We start from the raw sequence: 22096 nt of genomic DNA, 5'->3' as shown, positions 1-22096 counted from the left end.
TTTCCACTTACAAAATCTCAACTTCATTTTCCAATATGGACAGTAAAAGCTTCAAGCCTCAGGTGTCCAATTTTAATTGCCTTCTATTTTCATTACTGACCATGATGGCAGCAAATGCTCTTCAGGAGATACTTGTATTTTAATTTATCTGCAAACATAAATCACACATTATAGCACTTTTTCCCTCTAGGTTAATTGAATCAATTCTCTAAATGTCTCTAAGCCTGGTCATTTGAAAGAGGCTCACTGTTTGAAATCTCTTAAGAATTATGGCCCTTGAATTGTGTGCAGGATGGTATCAGTCCTTGCTCCAGACAGATGTTTTATATATACAATGTAAAAATACTGTTATACACATAAGCAATATTATATGTAAAGCAACACCCCAATACTGTGATTATCCTATAAAATATTATATCAGACATTTTTCAAATATCACAGTGAATTGATTGTCTCACTATTATAAATCTTATTAATGATTAAGTCTGGATATATTTTAAGCTCTAAAGAAACAAAAGAAAATCTACTTTTATTCTCCATATTTCTACATTACCTTTAACAAAAAAAATTTAATAAATGCTGATAACAAGAAAGCCTATTTTTATTACTGAACATCCATGAACTTCATTTAACATAATTTTCCCTAAAAATTAGTCAAATGGATAAGTTTTTTACCTGTGATATTGGCCATTTTATACCCAGTAGAAGTGTTGATTGCTGCTATGGTTAATTCAGTCCTAAATTAAAACTCAAATTTAAGGATTTAAGGAAGCCACAAATACTCCAGTGACAGTGATCAAGTGAATATGCTTGGAAAGACTGAGAGTTTGACCCACTTTATACTTGGGTTGGTTTTAAAAGTTAGTATTACAGGTTAAGTAGCCAGTTGAAATGCACCATGTCACTACTAGGCTGTTGTGCAGAAGGCTGGTTTTGCCATGTATGGAGTGAGCCAGAGGTACCACTCCTTTAGTCGGAGGCTTCCTGAGACCATCCAGCTCAACGCTGCTCCTTGGCTGGTCTCCACGCTGCACACAGTGACACACAGCAATACACAGAAACTCACAGCTATGAGTGGGGTGGTTTAACCCAGCCTCTGCAAAACGGCACCCGTCTTCTCCTGCAGAGTATGCATGGCAGTGAGTGGCACTGCCTCAGGAGACAGCTGTAAAGAATGTGTGCCCTTAACTGAAGGCAATATGCTCTTGGTTGTGGACATTCTATTCTGAATTTAAATATATAAAAAGTCTTTCTATTTTGAATTTCTCTTCAATTTACCTGTTTGAATTTATTATTTGTAAAACACATCAAGCCTCAAATGGATTGACCTGCTAATGTATACCATCTAATGAATGGATGCAATTAACTAATTCATATTGGAATATTGCACTTTCTAGATCACATTTATCATCACTAAATGTGTAATTTAGTTTGCAAGTTTAAATTTTTTATTGTTACCCTTTAAACTAAAGAAATAAGTCTTATATTTAATTACCTGAACTTACATATTCAATTAATAGCTTCATTACCTTCATGAATATAGATACCACACAGAAGTAAAAGAAGATTGCTGCCTGGGTCTGCTCCTAAGTACACCCTGTAAAGGGTCTGCTGTGAACCTCAGAACAGGGTATTTTGATTAAAAAATCTTCACTGGTGAGCTCTAAGGAACTGGACCTAGTAATCCCATATCCTTGTACATGAGCCTGAGATAAATTTAGTATCTATATAGTTAGTGTTTAGTATGTAAGAGGAAGTAAAGCTTATGTTTCTGGAAAGACAGAGAATTTAAACATTTAAAGGTTTAAATGAAATTAAATTAAATTGAATGGAATTAAAAGAACGAAAACCATGCAGACTGGCACCTCATCTACTAAAGGACAAAGGATGAGTGGAGCATGGAGGCAAAATGTACTCTTGTAGGAGAGAGGGGACAGAGCACCAGGAACAACAGCTCTCACAGCAAATACTTCTTCAACAGAGACTCAAAATGTGACTGGATGGCATCCTTAGGGGGCTATGTCAGTGGGAGACAGCTGCAGGGAGGTGGGTTGGTGAGATACAGGAAACTGTCACCTTTCTGATGGTAAACAGGTTTCAGAACCACAAATCAGCTGTCCTGTTCAGCTACCTCTGTTTGCCAAACACTGATACTTTACCTATCAGCAGAGTCAAATCTGTCATTATCTTTGGCTTTCATGTTAAATTTCTTTTATTAATTAGGTAGGTTCAGATCTCCTGCTCTTCACAACACTACAGGTAGCCATAAGTCTCATTGCTATAGGGAATCTGTGCCCTGTAGGAAGATGAAAGGTTTTGATAATCTACCCCACTTGGGTTAAGAAAACAATAGGGCTTCAATCACTGCAAAGCCTGTTGGATATACTTTGAGGTTTTCTCCACTCTGCAAAGATATATTTACCAAGATATCTTTTAATAGCAAAGCTGAATTTAAAATTTTTACCTCTATTTTGAGAACTTTTTTAAGGAATTTGTAAAAGGAAGGAGTTATTTTAAAAAGAACATGCTATCAGTAATCCTCCCTTACATTCACTACTTGTGTACATTAACTGTTTGAGAAGAGGGAATACACAGAGAAAAAAACAGGGAACTGGCTGCACCAAAGCATTTGCCTGTACAAAATTGATCTGTTCCTTAAAATAGAATTCTTGTACTGGAGCAATCTTTTTCGAGATGCATTCAGAAAGTCAGACATGCCCATACTGTAACCTACCAGATAAGTTTATACTAGAGCAATACCCAGCACGTTCAGAAGGAAGCAGAATGTAGCCCAGCACATAACACTGGTGCCTGCAACATCTGTACTGCACTTCTCTAATACATTCACGTTTTGCCAGCACTGACAGTCCTGTCCTGCAGCTCTTTGGTGTGGAATGTTATCTGTGCCCCACTATGCCAGAGTGGCTATCATGGAGATTAAACTGGCTTGGAAACTCTCAGGGCCCATGTTACATACTGACAATTTACTATCCTCAGTTATATAACTATAGGCAATATATATACACATGTAGTAACATCAGTTATACACTGAGGCCCAATAATGTGCCCAGCCAATCAAGAAAAGTTTTGGGTCCTGCTTTAGAAAATGCCCAATTTAATTCTCCCTGAAATCAGTGTCAGCAACAGTGGACTTCAAGAAGCTCTGAAATGGGCCTTAAAAGATCACTGGCAAAAAGCTTGGAACATACGTATGTGGTGTGGTTTTGATCAATATTCATGATCTGAAGTGTTTTATTGTAACACTGAAATCACAGAGAAGAAAGAACAAAGAAATTCTCAAGGGTCATCTTGCCTGCCCTCCAAAGTGTGCTCTCCAAGCTGCATGTTGCAAATGTTTGCCCCTATGAGCAGTTTTTCACCACAGACTACAGAAGAGACAGAGGGATGATCAGAAAACACAAGAACTGAAGAAATAGGGGGGTTAACGTACTCAAAAAGTTTAGAACACTGAATTACAGTGTGTTCAGGTCTTTCTTACCTGTTTCTTTTTTTTTTGAGGCCTCCAGCAGCAGCATCACTCCATAAGCCAGAGAACATCCTTTAAGGACCATGCAACAGTTTCTGTAAGAAAATGTAAATTAAGTAAAGGAATTTGACCAGGGATGTCTATTATAAGTAGATGTACACATTCAGAATTTGCCCAATTCAAAATTGGGCAGATTTAAGCTTAAAATCAGCAGATTTAAGCTGAAAAATAACTTGGCCCATATTATTACAATGCAAAAAAATAAATGGTATATTTATAGCCTTGGTCTCTCCAGCTGTGTTGGTTTAGGTTTTATTACATCAGTAATAACAATTTATGTGATACTCTGAATAATGTGCTATTAAAAATTTTGTACAGTATATACTGCTACCCATGGGATTTAAACTGTGGGAGCTATATGCATATTTCTCTACTTTGCTATTTCTATAAGAGAGATTACTGTAAAAATGGTTAGGTTAGATACACTGTGTGAATTCCTGCTCTGCTTGAATATAGGCAAGAGAAGAAATAGTTCAGTCCAGACAGCCTTTGGGTAAGGGTCCCAAGGGTCTTAGTTTTGCAGTCTAAGGTTACACTTATCACATGTTCAAGCATGAGCAATATCATCAGCATGCTTTTTAATGTCTGTACAGGATACCAATAGATTTGTGAGGCACAATCTCCCTTAACAGAATCCATTGGATGTTTCTACAGAGCTTTATCTGTGTGTCTTAATGATTTGCTCCTCTAATTTTCCTGGCATAGAAGTCATATTGACCATCTTGTAGCATCCATGATCGCCCCTGGAGGGCTCTTCTGAAACACCAGTGGATCAGTGGTATGTTTCCCATGTTCTTTTTTGCTGGCATTAGGATCAGGTTCAGCAAAAAACAACCCACTGGCACTAGCACTTCAGTAGCTGAACATTTGAATCCTTGGTGGAAACACTACACAGCTCCAGCAACTGAATACTGTTTAACTTACCATTTTCTCTTAAAGTCTTTCTTATTGACAATTCACTTTAGGACAGTTCCTCACCCTCAGCCCACCTAACGTTTGGTTCTTTAGCAAGGCAAATACTTATTCTAGCTTTTTAGCTGTGGAGTTAAGCACCTTGAACACTTCCTCTACATTTTCAGCCTCTGATGCTTCACCTACTTTCTTGCAGGACTCCTCTAGTGATAGATTCTGAAAACAGTTTATAGTATTTCTTCCGCATTCTTGGCAAAATTTTTAAACCTTTTTGGTCAGCTCTGTTGTGGTTCTGCATTTGACAGACCTTATCCTCTTCCTATGCTCCTTGCTTACATAAACTTCAATTTTTGAAGAACGTCTGCATTTTCTTCCCTCAGTAAACACAGCTGTCGATGTTTATGGGTGGCACTGCCACTGTCCTTACCCTTATGACTCTGGGAGAGGGGCCCAGGTAAGATCAGTAGAAAACAGTAATCACAGTGTATTTTCTTTCCATTGTTAAACCAGGTGGTCCATTGCATGTGACTAAAAGGCAGTAACACAGAGCATGGATCATATGGGCTAGTAATTAAGGACAAAGCTTTCATGGTGTTCATATTTACATTTCATCTTTCTTGTAATGCTAGGTACACATTTGTTAGATTTGGGAAATGTCTTGAGAACCTCTTTCTGAATACAATAAAAGAAGAAACTTAATTAAAATTTCCTGTTCTGTCCCCTTTTCTATTTGAAAATGGTTCCAAAGTGTAGCAGAAACTATAAATTGACAATTGGCAAAAGCTGGAAGGATTTACCAAGGGAGCGATCATCCCCTATGTACTATGTCCTATACTTTCATACAGCATCTGTTTGAATCTGATTATGAAAATGAGAAAGACCTTTGTTCTAACTTAGCATCATGCTTCTTATTAGTGGAGTTAAATTGTACAATTTCAATAAAGCATTGAAGAAAATCTGAAGAAAGCAAATGTAAAATATGTGTATTTGTGCCTATTCTCAACCGTTTAAAGCCAACTGTTGTAAGGAAGCTAACATGATCTGGACAAATGAGTAAAGCTTTGTGTCTCTGACATGTTATTGCCCTATTGTTAGTTGAAAAGTAGCACTAATGCCTTCACACCTGTTATGAAACTAAACGAAGAGGTATCTCCATACTACTGTGTGAGAGAGACCTGCGTCTGCACAAAAGAAAGAACTGCTACAGACATACAACTAAAAATTGCTTTTATAAGCATATTTATATATTCATCATTTTCCTGGAAGAGAGGAAGTGGTTTATCTCATTCCTGCTGTAATGAATGGCCTCCCTAACATCCTCTCTCAGCCCTACTGTATACATAATTCTGAAAGACTTCTCTCATGGACATAATAAACATATACTTTAGCATGCTGTGACAATTAACATCCTGAATAATATCTTTGTTTTGCAGTGGTGTAGGGTAAAGGTTTTCAAAGCACTGCACACAAGCTATTTTCAGGGTCTTCCCAGATGCAGCTCTCAGCTGTTTGTGCAAGCGCTGACTTGCACTACAGGCAGGACCTGTAGCACTCCTGCCCCAGAGCATGCCTGCTGCTGCACAGGTGCTCACCTGGCTCATGCAGAACTGGTGTAGACAGAGTCATCTCATAATTCATCAGCTTTGCTTGCCACAAAGCCATCATTTTCTCAGTCACCAAAGGCAGGGCAGTACTTAAATGTGGAGGCAGAGAAAGGTGAGTAGAGGGACACAGAGGAGTGATTAAGGATTAAAATTGGGTGGTGGGGTGAACTGGATGGTAAAGAAATGGAACTGGTGGTGAATGTAGGGAACATACATCAGGTCCTAGTTGGAGGCAAGGAAGAGCACTGATGGGGTAACAGAAGTGAACCCATTTGCCCAGTCCTGTAGAGCTCCAGCCTGTTCACAGCAGACACCAGTACTGACAGACCTGAATATATTTACCACCAAAGAGAAAAAGGGTGCATAGAAACCAAGGCACTGAGCACCTACAACACATGCCAAAACAATGTACCAAAACTAGGCTAAGATTTTGGTGTCAAGTCAAATGACAAAAACAACAAAAATCACCCAGATGGCAAGTCAGTCAAGTCAGTATCACATCTGATAAACCATACAAAACATTTGAGAGACTATTTTTTTTTTCTAGAAGGTCTGATTCTTTGGTATATTCAGCAACTTCACGTCTTAAGATCATGGAATATTATCATGCTTCATACTATAGCACTTATGCACTTTTAAGCTAAACATATTGGAGACATATAGTGCCTCACTTGCCTATACTGCATTATAGGGAGCCACTGGACTGAAGGAGATTTCATTAAATGCTCCTAATTTATTCTGCCTCATTGCTCTTCTGTAAACAGGATGGGTCACTAGAGAGCAAGGCATTTAATCTGAAAAGAGGGTTGTGGGTAGATACGCAACTTCAACATACTATGCCAAGGTAAGATTCCTCATTACTCATTGAAATTCCTCAGAAGTGACAAGATAGAAGCGTTTGTTTACAGGCTAGAGCACAGCATTCTCAGAAGCATTCACTCTTTCACAACCTCTCCTTGAAAAGGTTTTGGGCAGCCAATAAGAGCATGGTTTAAAACCCAATCTAGGTCAGAGGGAAATTTTCAACCATATTTTGGTGTCTGAATTTGTGATTCCTCTTTTTGCCTTTCTTTTTGATCAAGGTGACAGGAACAACATTTTATTCATTTTTACCGGAAAGCAGGAAAGGTAATGATTAATCCATTCTTCATGAAAAAAAGAAGAGTTCTGTTGTGAACTTACTGGTATTATCAAGCCAGTAAAAACAGAAGTACTCAGAGAAGACACAGGATGGAAAACTCATGCTGAATTGTTAGGGCATGTTGAGTTGGTTCTGTCAATGCCTGCAGTCAGATGATTTCACTGGCTGTGCAAGATGAAATCTCATATTTCAATATATAAGTGTCAAAGTTCAGCTGAAGCAGGGACAAACACAGAACAAAATTTGTGTGTGTTTGTAACTAGGGCACCAGAGCAATAGAGGAAGCCAAAATGAGCCGGAAAAGCAAAAGGAGTTTAAAGGAGAAATTTGCCTTCAAGAACAGCTTGGTTAAAGAAGCCCTCTCAGAATTCCTGGGAACTTTTATACTGATAGTAAGTGTCAGCTGCTTTCCTTTCTTCCTACCAATCTAATGCTGGGCAGTGCTTGTAAGGGGACATGTATGCTTTTTCTTCTACTGTACCAGCAGCGTGGTTACTGCCTGACAAACATTGTACAGCCTTGAATGAACTGCTTCTATTTATGGTAAGTTTGTAATTCCTTTCTTCATCTGATGTAATTACCACTGGCTATTAAAAACGGATAGCTTTATTTATTATAATTATCTAATAAGCATTTGATTTCATCTAGGAACAAAATTTCAGTGAGCTACCACATTGTGAAAAATCAGAATACGCACAATGAATGTTAATAATATTCTTGCTTTTGTTTGAAAAAGCTCAGCAGTTTATTCTAGTTCCAGTTCTGTGCACAACTTCCATGTGCTTTAACAAATGTACTGTATTTCACATTAAAAGAATTTCAGCCAAGTTATTTTCCCATGCAATATAGAAATTTAACTGTGTGATTTGCAGTGAATTTATTGGAAGTTGCACTGCCAAACATTCAGAGGTTTTTTGGTTTAACTGTACTACATAAATTGCCTGGTCCTGTAGTACAGCTATGGTTTAGGTAAATACCGAAATCCCTCATTTTCATATACTCAGATTTATTTTTACTTAATTTCTTGCTCAATTTTTCTGTGTGTTTTGCAATGGGACACAGAGCTTTTCCCTGTGATTTACCAGGGCAGAGAGCAGATTCAGTAGCAGAGCTGGAAGTCGAGCAGCTAGAGTATTTATGCCAAACTCTTTCTTCCTCCTTTCAGTCTGAACGAAACAGTGTTGCTTATTGCTAAATATTTCATAGTGAGAGGAAAAAGGAAATAAAAAGAAGCAGGCATAGCACTGACAGTGTATTTTACAACTGTAACTATGTTTTAGCTAAATTTCAAGTAAGTAATCTAAGAAATTTCAGTACCTCATAAAATACATTAAAATAATGGTCTTTACTACACTTCAGCCAACTGAAGTGCAGAGGCACTGAAGTAACATTATTCTCAATTTTAATACCATCCATAAGACATCATTACAGTAAGGAGCACATTTAGAAGCAAGGAGAACAAAGCACTTTACAAACATTAATGAATTAAGTGTCACAACACCCTGGTAAGGGGGGGGAATGTCATTATGTTCATTTGATATATTAGCAAACCTGATTACAGCAGACTGCACAGGAAGCCTGCAGCAGAACTCTGAATATAACCCAGACCACCTGACTTCCAGTACTCTGTCCTCAACGCAAGATCATCCTCCTCTGTCCATTAATACAATTAAGCAAGTAAAGAAAACATATCAAAGTACAGATTAGACCACAAATGCTATTATTTGATGTCCTGCTGCACAAGACTAGAAGGAAATGCAAACCCAAAGCTCATTTTCTAGCATATTCATGACACAGATGTAGTAAAAAATGAAGCTATAAAATTGTTGACAATCTGAGTTTCTCAATTCTGTTTTACCCTTTCCTGTTTCAACCTTGGCTTAAAACAAAGAGCCTCACATGGACTAAATGGCAACTTTTTCAGTGCTTGGGTATCTCAATTTATGTTGACTGCACAAGTTAGTGGCAGTACAAAACATTTATTGTGAATGAACTGACTTTTCTGCTGTTATTTACTGCTATTGCTTTCAGGCTCTGTCAGCTAGCAAGTAGTTTCGCTTTAAGAACAGATAAATATTAAACCCTTAACTTAGATTGGAGCTAATGAAAAGGGCACCTGGTAAGTCAGAGAGCAGAAATGCTTGAAAAACAGATACTGTGTATGCAAAAGAAGTGGTAATTTTCTTCCACCATCCTATTACTATGTCTTATTCCTGTTACAAAGTGAAAGTGAGACCAGAGTCCACAGCTTACAGCACAGTTGAATCAAATCTTTGCTGAAATCCATTTTATGTCACTGTGATGGGTTTTATAGCCTGTGGGGAGCACCCATGACAGGGAGCGAGGCAAGGATGAGCCTTTCTATTACCAACAGAATTTATCTGGAAGTCAATGCTAACTGACCATACCCAATTTTGCCACCAACCTAGCACCTCTGGAAATCAACTGGGTGTAATTCTGTCCTCCAAATCACCTATTTCCATTTTTTTCTGGAGAAAAACATCACAGACCACATACTGTTAATAGCATGTGGTCTGTGATGTTGAGTAGAGCTTGAACTGCCATCTTTGGAAACTCAAACCTTGCAACATTATTGCCCCAAACCGGAAAACGTAGAAACTTTAAGATTAATTTCAGGATATCTAGAAAATGAAATCAGTCACTTGAGGCAAACTTCAAGCCTTCAGCTGTGGGTGAGAAGGACTCTGCCTGCTATCTTAAACAGACTTGAGACAACAAGCCTGGAGAAAGTCAGTGGGTATACAGTTTGGGTAACATTTCTTGGTCATCCCTACTTAATATGCTGTGGCGTGCCTTGCAGCATGGTTTCAGAGCACATAAACTGAATTATTTTCAAAAGAAACTAAAGTGGAAGGTGAGATCCAGAATAAAGCAAATGTACTGACCATTAATGGATACTCATTTCAGTGGATCAGAATAGAGATGCTCCCAAGTAATCCCTCCTGAGACGTCAGTGAGGTTATCTGAACCAGCTGCTTGCACTACACAACCTGACAATACAGATAATGTGTGTGATTCTCTCTTTCTGCTTACCAAAGCACCTGGCTTCAACCCCTGAGGGTTCAATGAGAAACACTAAACCCTAGGAACCTGGAAGTGCCCTGCTATATAGGCAGATCTGATGGTATACAGAGCAGTTGCTGTTATCACCTGCCTGGGTAATCCTGCTGATGAGTAGGCTATTTCACTTAGACTATTCTGCTGTGGAACAAGTATTTCTTTCAGCATCAAGCCTCCCCAAGCATAGCACAGCTTCCCTGATTACACTCTGGAACAAGAACCAGGGCAGAAACCCCAAAATATACAGTCCATAACCAGATGCAAATTGCATGTAAGTTCAGTTACAATAAGCTTTGGTTACTGTGTTCATACTGTGTTCACTTTATAACGTTCCATCAACCTGAACAAATGTTACACTTCACCGCTTATGTGATTTCTATGAAACAAATGGAGCAATGCAGTTTTAACATAACTAAGTTATATTTGCAGTACAGGCATCAAGGAGCACACATTATGCTGGGTATTTGCGGATTACCTGTGAACTTCTGCCCCTTTCTTGTATTTACCTTGGTGATGTCATGTGGCAGCCAATAAGAGCAAATTTTAATTGTACCATTTGTAGTTTAGAATAAATTTCAACACAAAAAATAGCCCCAAAACACAACAATCTACCCACAGAGTTTTCAGTGAACATTTGAAAACAGTACAACTGTTTTATAGATAATGTATGCACAGTGTGTTTGGAAATAACTTGTGGGACTGGTCCCTCCCCAGGCTATACCTAGGCAACAGGTTCCTGAGGTGGGAGAACCCATTTGGTTCATGGTGTCTGAGCGGCCATTGTGCACACACACATTTCCCAGCCTCTGACATAGCCTCAGCCTTCTGTATCTAGGGCTACCTGAGGCCACCTTGTGAAAGAGCTCTCTGGAGAGCTTTTTGTTCTCCAGCATGCCTCCTGGCTCAGTGCATTTCCTCTTGGGGCTCCTTTGGGTTACTATGGGGGACAACAACTGGGTGCCAGGCACAAGAGTGTCAGGAAGCCATGCTGCATCAGGCAGATGGTTTATGTGAATTTTCAGTGAGCCTGCCTGCAACTCACCTATCCAACTGCATCTCTGCTTTTAATCATCCTTCTCTCCATATTTCCACTTTGGAATTTGGCTGCATTGCTCTCAAACAAAACAGGATTTACTCTGGCTAATGCCATTAAAGTGTACCTGGATAGGAACATTCCCAAAAAAAGAGATGTCAAATTGGCCATGTGGCTTCCTTTACCAGTTCTGCTCACCTGTTTATTTCATTGTCTCTCTTAAGAGCATCTTACCAAACACAGTTTCCCAGAAAGAAGCTGCAGAGGAGTTAGTATCTCCTGAGCTCAGAGCAGTGTATGCTTCCTTGCTGAAACAGAACATGGGGTTCCATTTAGCATATAAAGACAGGTGGGTAGTGTAAGTATTCTTATCCTAAAGCTTAGTCTCCAGCTGGAGGTGGGGAGCCTCTTGCGAAACTCCCACTGAAGCAAGTGTCTGTTTGTGTGTCTAAAGGAGCAGTGCTTCAGCATGAAATAAATGCATGACAACCCATATTGCTAATAATCCAACTAATGAGAAGGAAGGCTGTTTATCTTCTCATCAAAACCTTTTTATCTTGTTTTCATATTCTGACCACTTAGTTTTGTAAGTTATCACTCCTGCTTTGTTGTGGAGTTTGGGTGTTGCCTGCAAAATGTTTTAAATATGACATTCCATGGATTTGCCTAGTCTAGAAGATTAAAATTTACGCAACTTTTCCATATCTTTTTATGGCCTTACATTCCAGTGCATGGTAATTACAATACTGCACAGTTATACATCATGCATTAAAATCCTCATTACACAATGTTATTACATGAAAGCAAATGTAGCTTTTGATAATTCATTCCTCAAATGTTTAGTGTTTAATACAAAACTAATACTAAGAAGTTTTAAAAAAAGATAAATTCCATGTTCTGAGTTTTTCTGAAAGGAAGATTCTGCATAGGATGAAATTACTTAAACAGTGAGTTTTGCTTAAGGTAGAAAACTGAATGGCAGTAACAGCTACCTTGTTTGCCGTCAGCACTGAACTTCCTGGAGTACAGAATCTTATATAATTAGCTCTTAGTGAACTTAAGTTCATCAAAACTAGATAAAAAAGGGTTATTAAAACTTAAGTTGGTATTTTGATAAGCCACTCAACAGCTTTTTCAATATTATATAATGAGCAGTGTCTATCCTCAGCTCTTATTTAACCACAGGGTTCCAGCATGCTAGAATTAATTTTCCATTATCTTTTTCTGTAGAAACTTCCCCCCTCCCCAGAAAGTTTGCATCTATAGGACTGAAGTTTGAGGCTCAGAGAAAAGTCCCTACAGGACACTTGCATCCTTCCAACATTCAATTTCAAGTGCACAACCACAAACAATTCTCTTCCACTTGTATTTGTGTTTTAGACACAAATTTACAGAGTGCTTTTTCAGGTTTTGCCAAATAAAAAAAGATAATAAAAGTAATAACTTTTAAAACTGGCAAACAGTTGGGGAACAGAATAAAAGATAGTGAATGTAGTTCATGCCATACAGCGAGTTTATATCTCTGTGATCAAAACAGTTCAATAAACTATTGTGGATAAAAGAGAATTCTCGTGAGCTCTCCCAGTCCAAGACAAACTTAACACAGTTTCTCTAACCCACAGGTTTCTTTACCATTAAAAGCATTCAAGGTTTTTTTTTTTTTTCCTAACAGAAAATAGCTTAGGAAGAGAATATGCTGATGTTTTAATTACCCATACCTATGCACCTCTAACGACAAGGACACAGCAAAGATCCCACAACCCTGTTCCTGCACCCAAAAGAAAGAGTAAACCAAGCTACATGTACCCTTGCACGCCTAAGAGACAAAAAACCTTATTTCTCAGAAACTGACGTGCTGTCGTGCCCGCTCCTGCACTATCTCTGAATACTACAGATAATTCCCCAAGCACTGCTACAGAGACTAAGCACATTTTAAGCGTACAGGAAGATCTTAATCTTTTCAGTTGGTGTAGGAAACAAAGCAGAGAGGCACATCTCAACTCAAGAATAAATGAGTAATCTGGGAGGGAAGCAACACTTGAATAGGCTCTTTCTCTCCTCAAGACACTAGGTAAGAATTTCTTCCCTTGTCTAGCCATTTCTTCCTAGCCCCTTTGCAAGGGGGCACGTTTCATTCCTGAAAGTTTGCATCTGAATATGAAGTGTTTCGTTTCCTTTCTCTCCTGAATTTCTACAACATTGTAAGAAAATAAAAATAATCTTCACTGAAGAAACTGACTCAAACCAGTTGCCCTATAGAATTCAGGAAACAAAAGCACTTTAGCATTTCAGGATGAAGAGTGCAATATTAATCATAATAAAATATGAGAGAATACAGACCTTTGCATTCTCTCTAGGTGATTTCAAACTTTTATTTTTCTCCTATTGCATGTACAAAAGCAATAATAAAAATCTAAAAGTGGCAGCTTATATACCACAGCATAGTCTGTGCCTCAATATTTTCACTGTATTTTTCCCACAGAGCAATTTAAGCCTGATCTTTATGTGTCTTTAAAGCTTTATATACACAATTCATCCAAAACCTTACTAAATCTACATTCTTGTCTCCAAGAAGTAATTCTGTCTGTCATTAAAAAATGGTTTCAAAAGGGAAATCCATTTGAACCCCAGAGGATATTGGTTATATCCCAGTAGATCATCAGCAGAATGGATATAGTGATTTTTTTATTACTTCAAGTTTGATTAAATCATAATGTACAGAAATCCGCCCATCCCCACCAAAATATTTAATTAATGATAAAATAAGAGGCATGTGTTTGTAAAGTATTTAACAGCTACATGACTGGTAAGCTGTATTTTTAATCTTACCTAAAAATCTTATGTATTGATTTAACAAAAGACAGCAAATATTAAACATGAAATTAGATGAAGATTGCTCTTTCCTGGAAGAACAGGAGCTTCCTGCAAATTGAAAGCTTGCACATTCAATTCATTCAGCTAAAGGCCTGAATTTTCATACATCTAACATATTGCTGTTAGCCTTACCATCCCTATTGAAAGTGTGTTTAGGAGCCCAGTCTGAACCAAGGCCCTACATAATACACAAACATAGCAAAAGTATGGCTCTGTATGGAAAGAGTTTCTAATCCCTTATAAAATACCTTATTACAAAATGCAATAGATTATTTAAAAGCAAGTCTGCTTCAGAATTTAAGAGGTTCAAAATGAAAGTGAGTTTTATAACACACTCCAAATTAAAGCCCTCTAGGAAGACACCATCAATTTAGAAATTGCCTCATATCTGAAAAGTTTACTTACTACTTTTATAGGCAACACTCAAACTAACTGTATATGGGAATGTTAAGGGGGAGCAGGAGAAACTGTAAAAAGCTAGAGTCAGTCACAAATAACTTCTAATGCTTCCATGGGCAATTTTGGTCAGAGATCCCTACCTGCAGTGAAGGGAAAATGATCACTTCTCCCAGTCTCCAAAGGACTTTCTGACTCTTCCTACTCCTATTCCTCCTTTTAAGGGCATAAATATGCCATTTAAAGTCTGGCTGCTTGGAAAAGTCATGGAGGTTTGCCTAAGAAGTGAAATACTAGGGTAGACTTGGAAAAGGCGGCTTCAGGATAGCAGGAACATAAGCACATATGGCAGAATCCAGAGCAGTACTGCAGGGCTGTCCAGTGTGAAAGGGGAGCAGGCAATGGGCTAGCAGGAAACGCCTGTCTGGGGAACAGTAGAACAACACAGGTGGGAGCGTGACATGGGAAAGGGGCAGGGTTGCTGCCTTACCTGAACAAAGGCATCCTCACAAGATTGCGAATTGGTGGAGGGAGTCCTGAAAACTGACTGAAACAGGAATTCTGAACTGGTTTTCTAGGATTTCCCAACTGAAACTGTACAGCTTATAATTCTATTTTTTTGTAAGTGCTGACTCTGTATTCCATGTAGCACCCTGAGTTCTTGTATTCATGTAGAGCATCAACCAGTTGTGCAGCCATTGAGGCCGTATCTGCCTGCAGGGACATCTGTGATACCCTCACCACAACTTGACTGCTGGTGAAGTACAAGATATAACAAAAAACTTGTCATTGTCTCCACACTGCTAAAAAGCAGGAGATTTGACTGCTTCTGTACTGTTTAAGTGTATGGCTATGAGTACCACTAGATCTGTTTGATCAGAAGGGGCCTTTTTTTTATATAAGCATTCTGCTTTAAGATGTCTAAAGCTTTATAGACCATGTAGGAAAATAAATTACATAAATTCTAGATTCCAACCTGGCAGGAAATCCTATTTACACTAAAAATGCTATCACAAGCATTTACAAAAAATCCTGAAAAGAGCACAAATGGAAGTAAAATGATCTTTAGATGCTCTGATGAATGTGGTAGAGATAAAATTCTGTAAGCTTCCAGGGAGTAACAGGACATTATGCTCATTGGAAGCCAGTTGTTTTCCTTTCCTAACGTTATCCATGTTACACAAGACAAAGAAAAGGCTCTAATGTCTATAAAGCAAGTTCTGGTTTTTTTTGGCAGGGAATGTGCAGACAGCTATTCCACACCCAAATGTGCTATTTATGACAATAATATCATTACTTTGTGAGCAAAAGTCAGTACTGAAGCTATTCTAGTCAATTTAAGCAAGTCAGGCTATAGACAACTGATAAGACGAAAACCTAGTAACGTAAGATATGATAAAGAGATCTGGTTATATTCTACTGTAAATTAAATTCCCACTGATTCATTATGCTTCATTTGATGAATTTGTGTGGGTGCAGCTGATGGCTGAGCTTGGCCTAGAAACTTAGAATATTTAGTTACAACTTGATGATCTAGTCAGTCTTAACTCAGCCAAGCAAAGATTCACAGGGTATTAAATTGCTGCTCCTGTAATTACATGATTAGGTGATAGTTTCCAGTTATGTCAACCTAGCTACAGTAGGTATGAGAAAGCTTTTTTCTCTTCTTAAAAATGACAGCAGATGGAGAAAATATTAGTGTCACACGATTCAGATTTACAGGTTCAGTTCCCAGTTTCCCCATCACGGAATGGGCACACTCTGACTGGGCCTGCAATAGTGTTCATGAGCAGGCAGTCACCAACATCAACCAAGCAAGAAGCCAGTGCAGCTGTGTTTGAGCTGGCTTGCATGCTTTCTTGTTTGTGGACTGAGCTTTCTGAGGCTAGTGAAGCACAAAAATGGCACATCTGTAGTTGCATATTTCCCTATGACATGCAAAGCAGAAGCTATTACGCAAGAGTGATACACAGCTATTTCTGTATAACTCTCCTCAGTTCTGGTAATTAGAGAAGGGAGGCCAGATCCTCCCTCTGTTATTTCCTTCCCTCTTCTTGTGAATTTGTAGTTGATATACACACGTTATTGTCCCTTACCCTTTTTTATACCCATCTCTCCTGTTCCTGTTTTTTGTAACATCCTTAGTAATACTTTCAAAAGAACATCCTTTTCTTTGTATCTTCAAAACTCTCTATGCCTTTTTAGAACACAATTGCATGCTTGTAGATATAACTGCTTGCCTGTATGCAGGCTGCATTTCAGTGTACACAGTGCATATGTCATCCTCTGCACAGTGCAGCTTGGCCTATGCCTTGCAACTTTCAATTATACAGTCCAATAAACTACTGCTATCTAACACCACCCTACCTTTACTTAACCTGACAGCTGTAACACTTTGGCACCAGACAGTGCTTTGTTTGCTTGCATAATTATAACCTCAAGGCAAGAACTGCACCTGCGTATATGACACAGTCTTGGGGCACTCTTATAACAGCAACTCCATCTGCATTGCTGGTTAAGAGCGTAATTTTATTGACAGCTTTTCTGTCACATTTTGATGTTAAACACTTGGGAAAACACCCTTGGAAACAAAAATATGAAGTTGGTTTTTTTTTTCCTATTTAAATTGCATCTATTCTAGCAGGACTTGCTTGTTAAACCTCACTCACCGAACTTTTTTGGTACAGTCTATTTCTAAGGCAGGAGAGATCTTCCCATTACTTTGCAGTTTCTGAACACAACTACTTTGCAACTGAAAAAAAGCACTTCTAAAAGAACTAGATTTTATGTATTCAAATATGCAGAGTTAGAAAGAATATTTGTGATACAGGCATTGGTGACAAGCAGTAGTTTGACAGTAATGGCAAAACACTAAAGCAAAGCAAGGAGATTAACCAAAGCAATTACACAGGCTAAGATGGAATGACTTTATAGGAAGAAAAAAAAAATCAGATTCCCATGTACCATCAAAGTAGGAATATATATATAGGAGGGATATTTATAAATATAAGGGATATTTAGCACCAAGGTGGATTAAAGTTCAGGATAAATCTAGTCGCATCCCAGAATTGTCCCATTACAATTCAGATCTGTAAGTTGCAAAGAAGCAAAAGTTTTCAGACTATAGATATTTGATATCTTCCACAGAGTGCTGGGTCCTTCAACAAAGCACTTAGGCATAAATTTAAAAAGGAGATTTTCAAAGACACAACCTGATTTCTGGCAGAAAACGATCAGCTAGTCTATCTTAACCTAAAGGCTTTTGTAACTCTGAAAATCTTTCCTACCAACTTTAATAGGACCTAAACGTACATTTGAAGCTAAGCAGAAGCTTTAGAACAGAATAAACATGATCTTAAGCATACATTGAAATGTGTTGCTGAATTTAATTCTGAGAACCAACATAAAACAGAAGCTAGTTTAAATCCACTGAGAATACTACTGTGTGAATTATTCAGGTATCCCCACTTCAATTAATGGTTCAAGCTACAGAGCCAGTGAAATATTTTGATAAAGCAATATACGATATCAAGGCAGCATAACAGTAACACATACTCTAATTTCCAGATAGTTGTCTCCTTCCAGAGTTTCAGCATTAATCATTAGAAGCTTTTTGAATGGTATTTCATAACTTGTATAATAATTTTTCGTTGCTTATAACAATCTGGAAACACAAGCTTACCACACAGAATTAATTCCTTCTTTACTTTCAGATATAGAGATTTGTTTAGGCTCCAAGCTCTGATCTGTATCCCATCATTGTACTTGAACGCTCTTTTCTGGGGAAGACAGAGGTTCTTACAAGCAAACATGGTCACAGAGCAGGGTAAAAAGAGGAAATGTTCATTGCAGCAAAGGCAACAATGTCACGCATGCTACTAATCTCAAATTCTAGCACTGCTTTAATATTTAACAACATTTTCAGCTACATTTGGACAAACTAACCAGCAACATTTGATAGACACACTCATGGTTTTTTCATTTCTCTTTCAAAATACAGATGCTTGGATGTGGGTGTGTGGGCCAGTCTGTCCTTAGCCGAGGAGTCCATGGTGGGCCTATGACAGTATCAGTTGGATTTGCAATGGCAGTCACCATAGCAGTGTATGTGTCTGGGGGGGTTTCTGGTAAGTGACTCTTTTTTCCTTATATAGCATTTATTGCCACAGTTCTAAGGCTATGTTATTAAATTACTTACATTTCATAGTATAAACAATTATGTATTTAGCAATAGCAGCAGAGTCTGCATCAGAATTTTGCTCATAAATCTTTTGTGTTCTTGCTTCCTTCTATTCTTTGCGTTTGACAAAATCTTCCACCAAATTCTGATCTGAACTACAGTATGCAAAATTGGCACGTGTCTGGCTTTTATGGAAAATAGTCTGTTCAAGCCAGAAATCTGCTTGGTCTTGCTTTGAAAATTCTGTCAATAAAGTTGATCCTGGACAGGATAGGCACTGCATTTAAGGAAATAACCATGAAAAGCTTACAGAATCCAGTAGAGGCACCAGCTAAAATGGCTGCCAGCCTGGAAGAACATAGAATGACCCACTAATGGGTATAACGAGCAGGGTTCACCTTACAGCATGCAATCTCTTCCTGTCATATGACTGGGCAATAGCAAGTCTGCTCCTGTCTGTTTCCTGATTCAGAGAGCAGCAGATCACAGAAAACAGAAAAGGCAAAAAATATTGAGTACTAGGGATAAACTCTGATGCACTGTCAACATACCGTCATTGCCCCTTTCTTTCTGCTGTATTATTTCCTCAATGTATATTGGCCAGGAACCTTTCTTTTGTCCATAACTAGGATAACTGATCAGTATCTACATGTGACATATTGGATGGTGCTTATTCTCCTATTTCCACCATTCAGTTTAGCCATATTAATATCAGAAATATTATAACTGGTTTTAACATTTAAAGTCTCCCTTTAAAATAGAAAATGATGGGTTGTGTTATGTATTATACAGTGTTATGTATTATAATACATGCTAATGTATTATGTATACAGTGTTCTGTATTATAAGTGTTATGCATTGCATAATAATAATACTACAGTGTTATGTATTATAATAGACAACACTCCATGTTGTATGTGGAATTGGTATTGCTCTCTTATAGCAAATGGTGTCCTTGTACTCCAGCTTTCATAGAAGAGGCATTTTTTACCTTTCATAAAGAAGGTAAAGCAGATCTGGGCAGATATCTCTAAGTATAAATAGGCCATTATAAATAGTTGTTATAGCAGAAATCAGTGTGGCCAGTTCTCTCTTTTACAAATTCTTTTACAAAAGCACTCTGCACAAGGAAGTTTAAGCTCACATTAGAAAGTGCTCAAGGTACTGAAAAATAGGCAGTCATGTTCCTGTCATTGAAACAGAGTAGAATGGTTCCTTGATACAACATGAAGTTAATTCCTATTACCTGAACATCTCTAAACTACAACACTAAACTACAACTTTTCTAATGCAGTATCATGAAAAAAAAAAACCCAAAATGTATAGACACTAACCTGCCCTACATTTGCATCTCTAAGGGATATTAATCTCCATTATACAGAAGATTAAGAGTTCAATCCCAGCAGGGCAGAGCAGTTGTCGATGTTGCAGTATTGCACTTCCTGTGCTTTTCCCATGACAAAGGATTCTGCAGACAGTGCGTTTTCTCTGCAAAAGAATAGCAACAGATATTTCAATAGGCTGTGATTACCCAGCATATGATTACTAGTGGACATTTCAGAATATCAGTTGCTATTCAAAATTTGTTAGCAAATTCTGTGGCTTTTCGGTCATGATGTTTCATGTTTAAGTATCGCTAAAATAGTTTGCCTCAGTTCTTTATGGTAATACAAAATATATAGGCTGCACACTTGGTGATTTTGAGCTCCTATCTAGGAAAATTTCCCTTTTTCTTTTTCTCCATCTAATCTTCTGTGTCTAGATCGCTGTGATCACTGGAGCTACAAAAGAATTCGGGAACATGCTATCCAAAGTGTTTTGGTTCTTTTTTAAACCAGGACACTATCAGTGGCACAGGAACCAAGACCCTTTTTAACTCCTATGTCAGCATATTTGGCCTTCAACTAGTCTTTTGCCTTCCAGATGCAATGTTAATTAGATATCTCTAATATTATTATGTCCTGTCCTGGCCATCATAATCACCAGGTATTATCTACAGGTGGGGAACAGTATCAGGCGTTGAAAGAAAGGAAGATGATTAATTCCAGGCAGAGTTAAGAACAAAAGACAAGACAACAGTTCAACAAAATGCAGGAGGGGCTGTTAAATAAGGTGCCAGCCATCTATTTGCTCTGTGCTGAAGAATTTGAAATACAGTGAGGAATTCAAAATTGGTTTAGGACTGATGCTATTAGGTCAGTTTTGGAAGTGATACAAAGAAGGTTTTATCCAGTTTGTTATCTGTGTTTGTCAGTTCATTATGTATCAAAGGTGCCTGGATTTCATAATATAGTGACTTGCTGACCTGAAGTACAAACAAACACAGAAACTGTACATAGAGGCCCTTTCTCCATCAGTAGCCTTTGACAGACAAAGGTCACACTCTTTTAGTTATTTTATTAAAGAAAAAGGCTAATTTTTTTTCCCCAATAACCATGAGGCCAAAGTGAGACTTTACCTGGAAGGTAAGCAATGGATCTGCTATGTCCTTGCAAAAGTTAGGGTTTACTGTATTTTTACTTTGGAATATTGTTCCATCTGTTTATTTGGCAAGTTGTATTTCTTAAATATCAACTACATATTTATATATATATACATGTATATATCTTTTTTCTGTGTTGATAAAAGATGTTGAGGGAAGTGACTAGCACATGACATAATAATGTATTTTAGAAACTAAAACTGTCACAAAGAACTCCAGTATTACTGAAATCTTCTCCATGTGTGAGTTTAGATGTAGATACTGCTAAATACCACAGGACATAAAATTCTGTTTCAGCATAAATACTTTACCAGTTTCCTTATCATGGACCTTTCTGGAAGGTGTAAGAGCTTGATGAAAACATGTGATGAAGAACTACACATTGCTGTTACCAGATCCTATCTAGGCATAGCTCACCAACAGTCAGCATGAAGCTGGATAGGCCTGACATTGTTTTATATTCATGAAAACTGACTTCCTAAGTAACCCCTGGTTGAAGACAGGGTCATAAACGTGACTTAAATCCAACGTACGCTAGATCTGCCTCAAGATATATGATGAAGCCAGTAATAGTCCTCAATCTTAATACATGTTCTCTAAACTGAATGAATGTTCTGCTGCCACAATCTTCCCTTAAAAATAAAAAGCCAAAGACTTAAGGGGAGAGAATATGTGCAGAATGATGGACCCTCCCAACACAACCAATAGGGCAGACTTAGGCTTTTTCTAGAAGAGTTGTCTATAGATTATATAGTGCAGGACAGCAGTTTGATAAATAGCACAGCGTGCAAACATTAACATGGAAGCTAGATCTTGGTGGCTTTCCTCCTCTCCCCTGTAATTTGT

The 22096-nt window shown here is 38.0% G+C and overlaps 1 protein-coding gene across 2 annotated transcripts in view; it reads left to right on the top strand.

Annotated features, from left to right (window-relative positions):
* The first annotated feature begins 7029 nt into the window (after positions 1-7029).
* Positions 7030-22096, top strand: part of AQP9 (aquaporin 9) — a 31885-nt gene continuing 16818 nt past the window's right edge. The window contains exons 1-3 of one of the 2 annotated variants that reach the window (XM_005145912.3): positions 7030-7191; positions 7468-7596; positions 18589-18715. In XM_005145912.3, the coding sequence (XP_005145969.1) occupies positions 7495-7596; positions 18589-18715 (229 nt within the window). In that variant the 5' untranslated portion in view covers positions 7030-7191; positions 7468-7494. Of the gene's footprint in view, positions 7192-7236; positions 7597-7688; positions 7748-18588; positions 18716-22096 lie in introns of those variants that run through there. The other variant, XM_005145913.4, reaches the window with a different exon arrangement.

Source organism: Melopsittacus undulatus, chromosome 9, assembly GCF_012275295.1.
Source record: "Melopsittacus undulatus isolate bMelUnd1 chromosome 9, bMelUnd1.mat.Z, whole genome shotgun sequence".
NCBI lineage: Eukaryota > Metazoa > Chordata > Aves > Psittaciformes > Psittaculidae > Melopsittacus > Melopsittacus undulatus.
The sequence above is the reverse complement of the archived record's forward strand: the minus strand, read 5'-3'. Positions and strand labels throughout refer to the sequence as shown.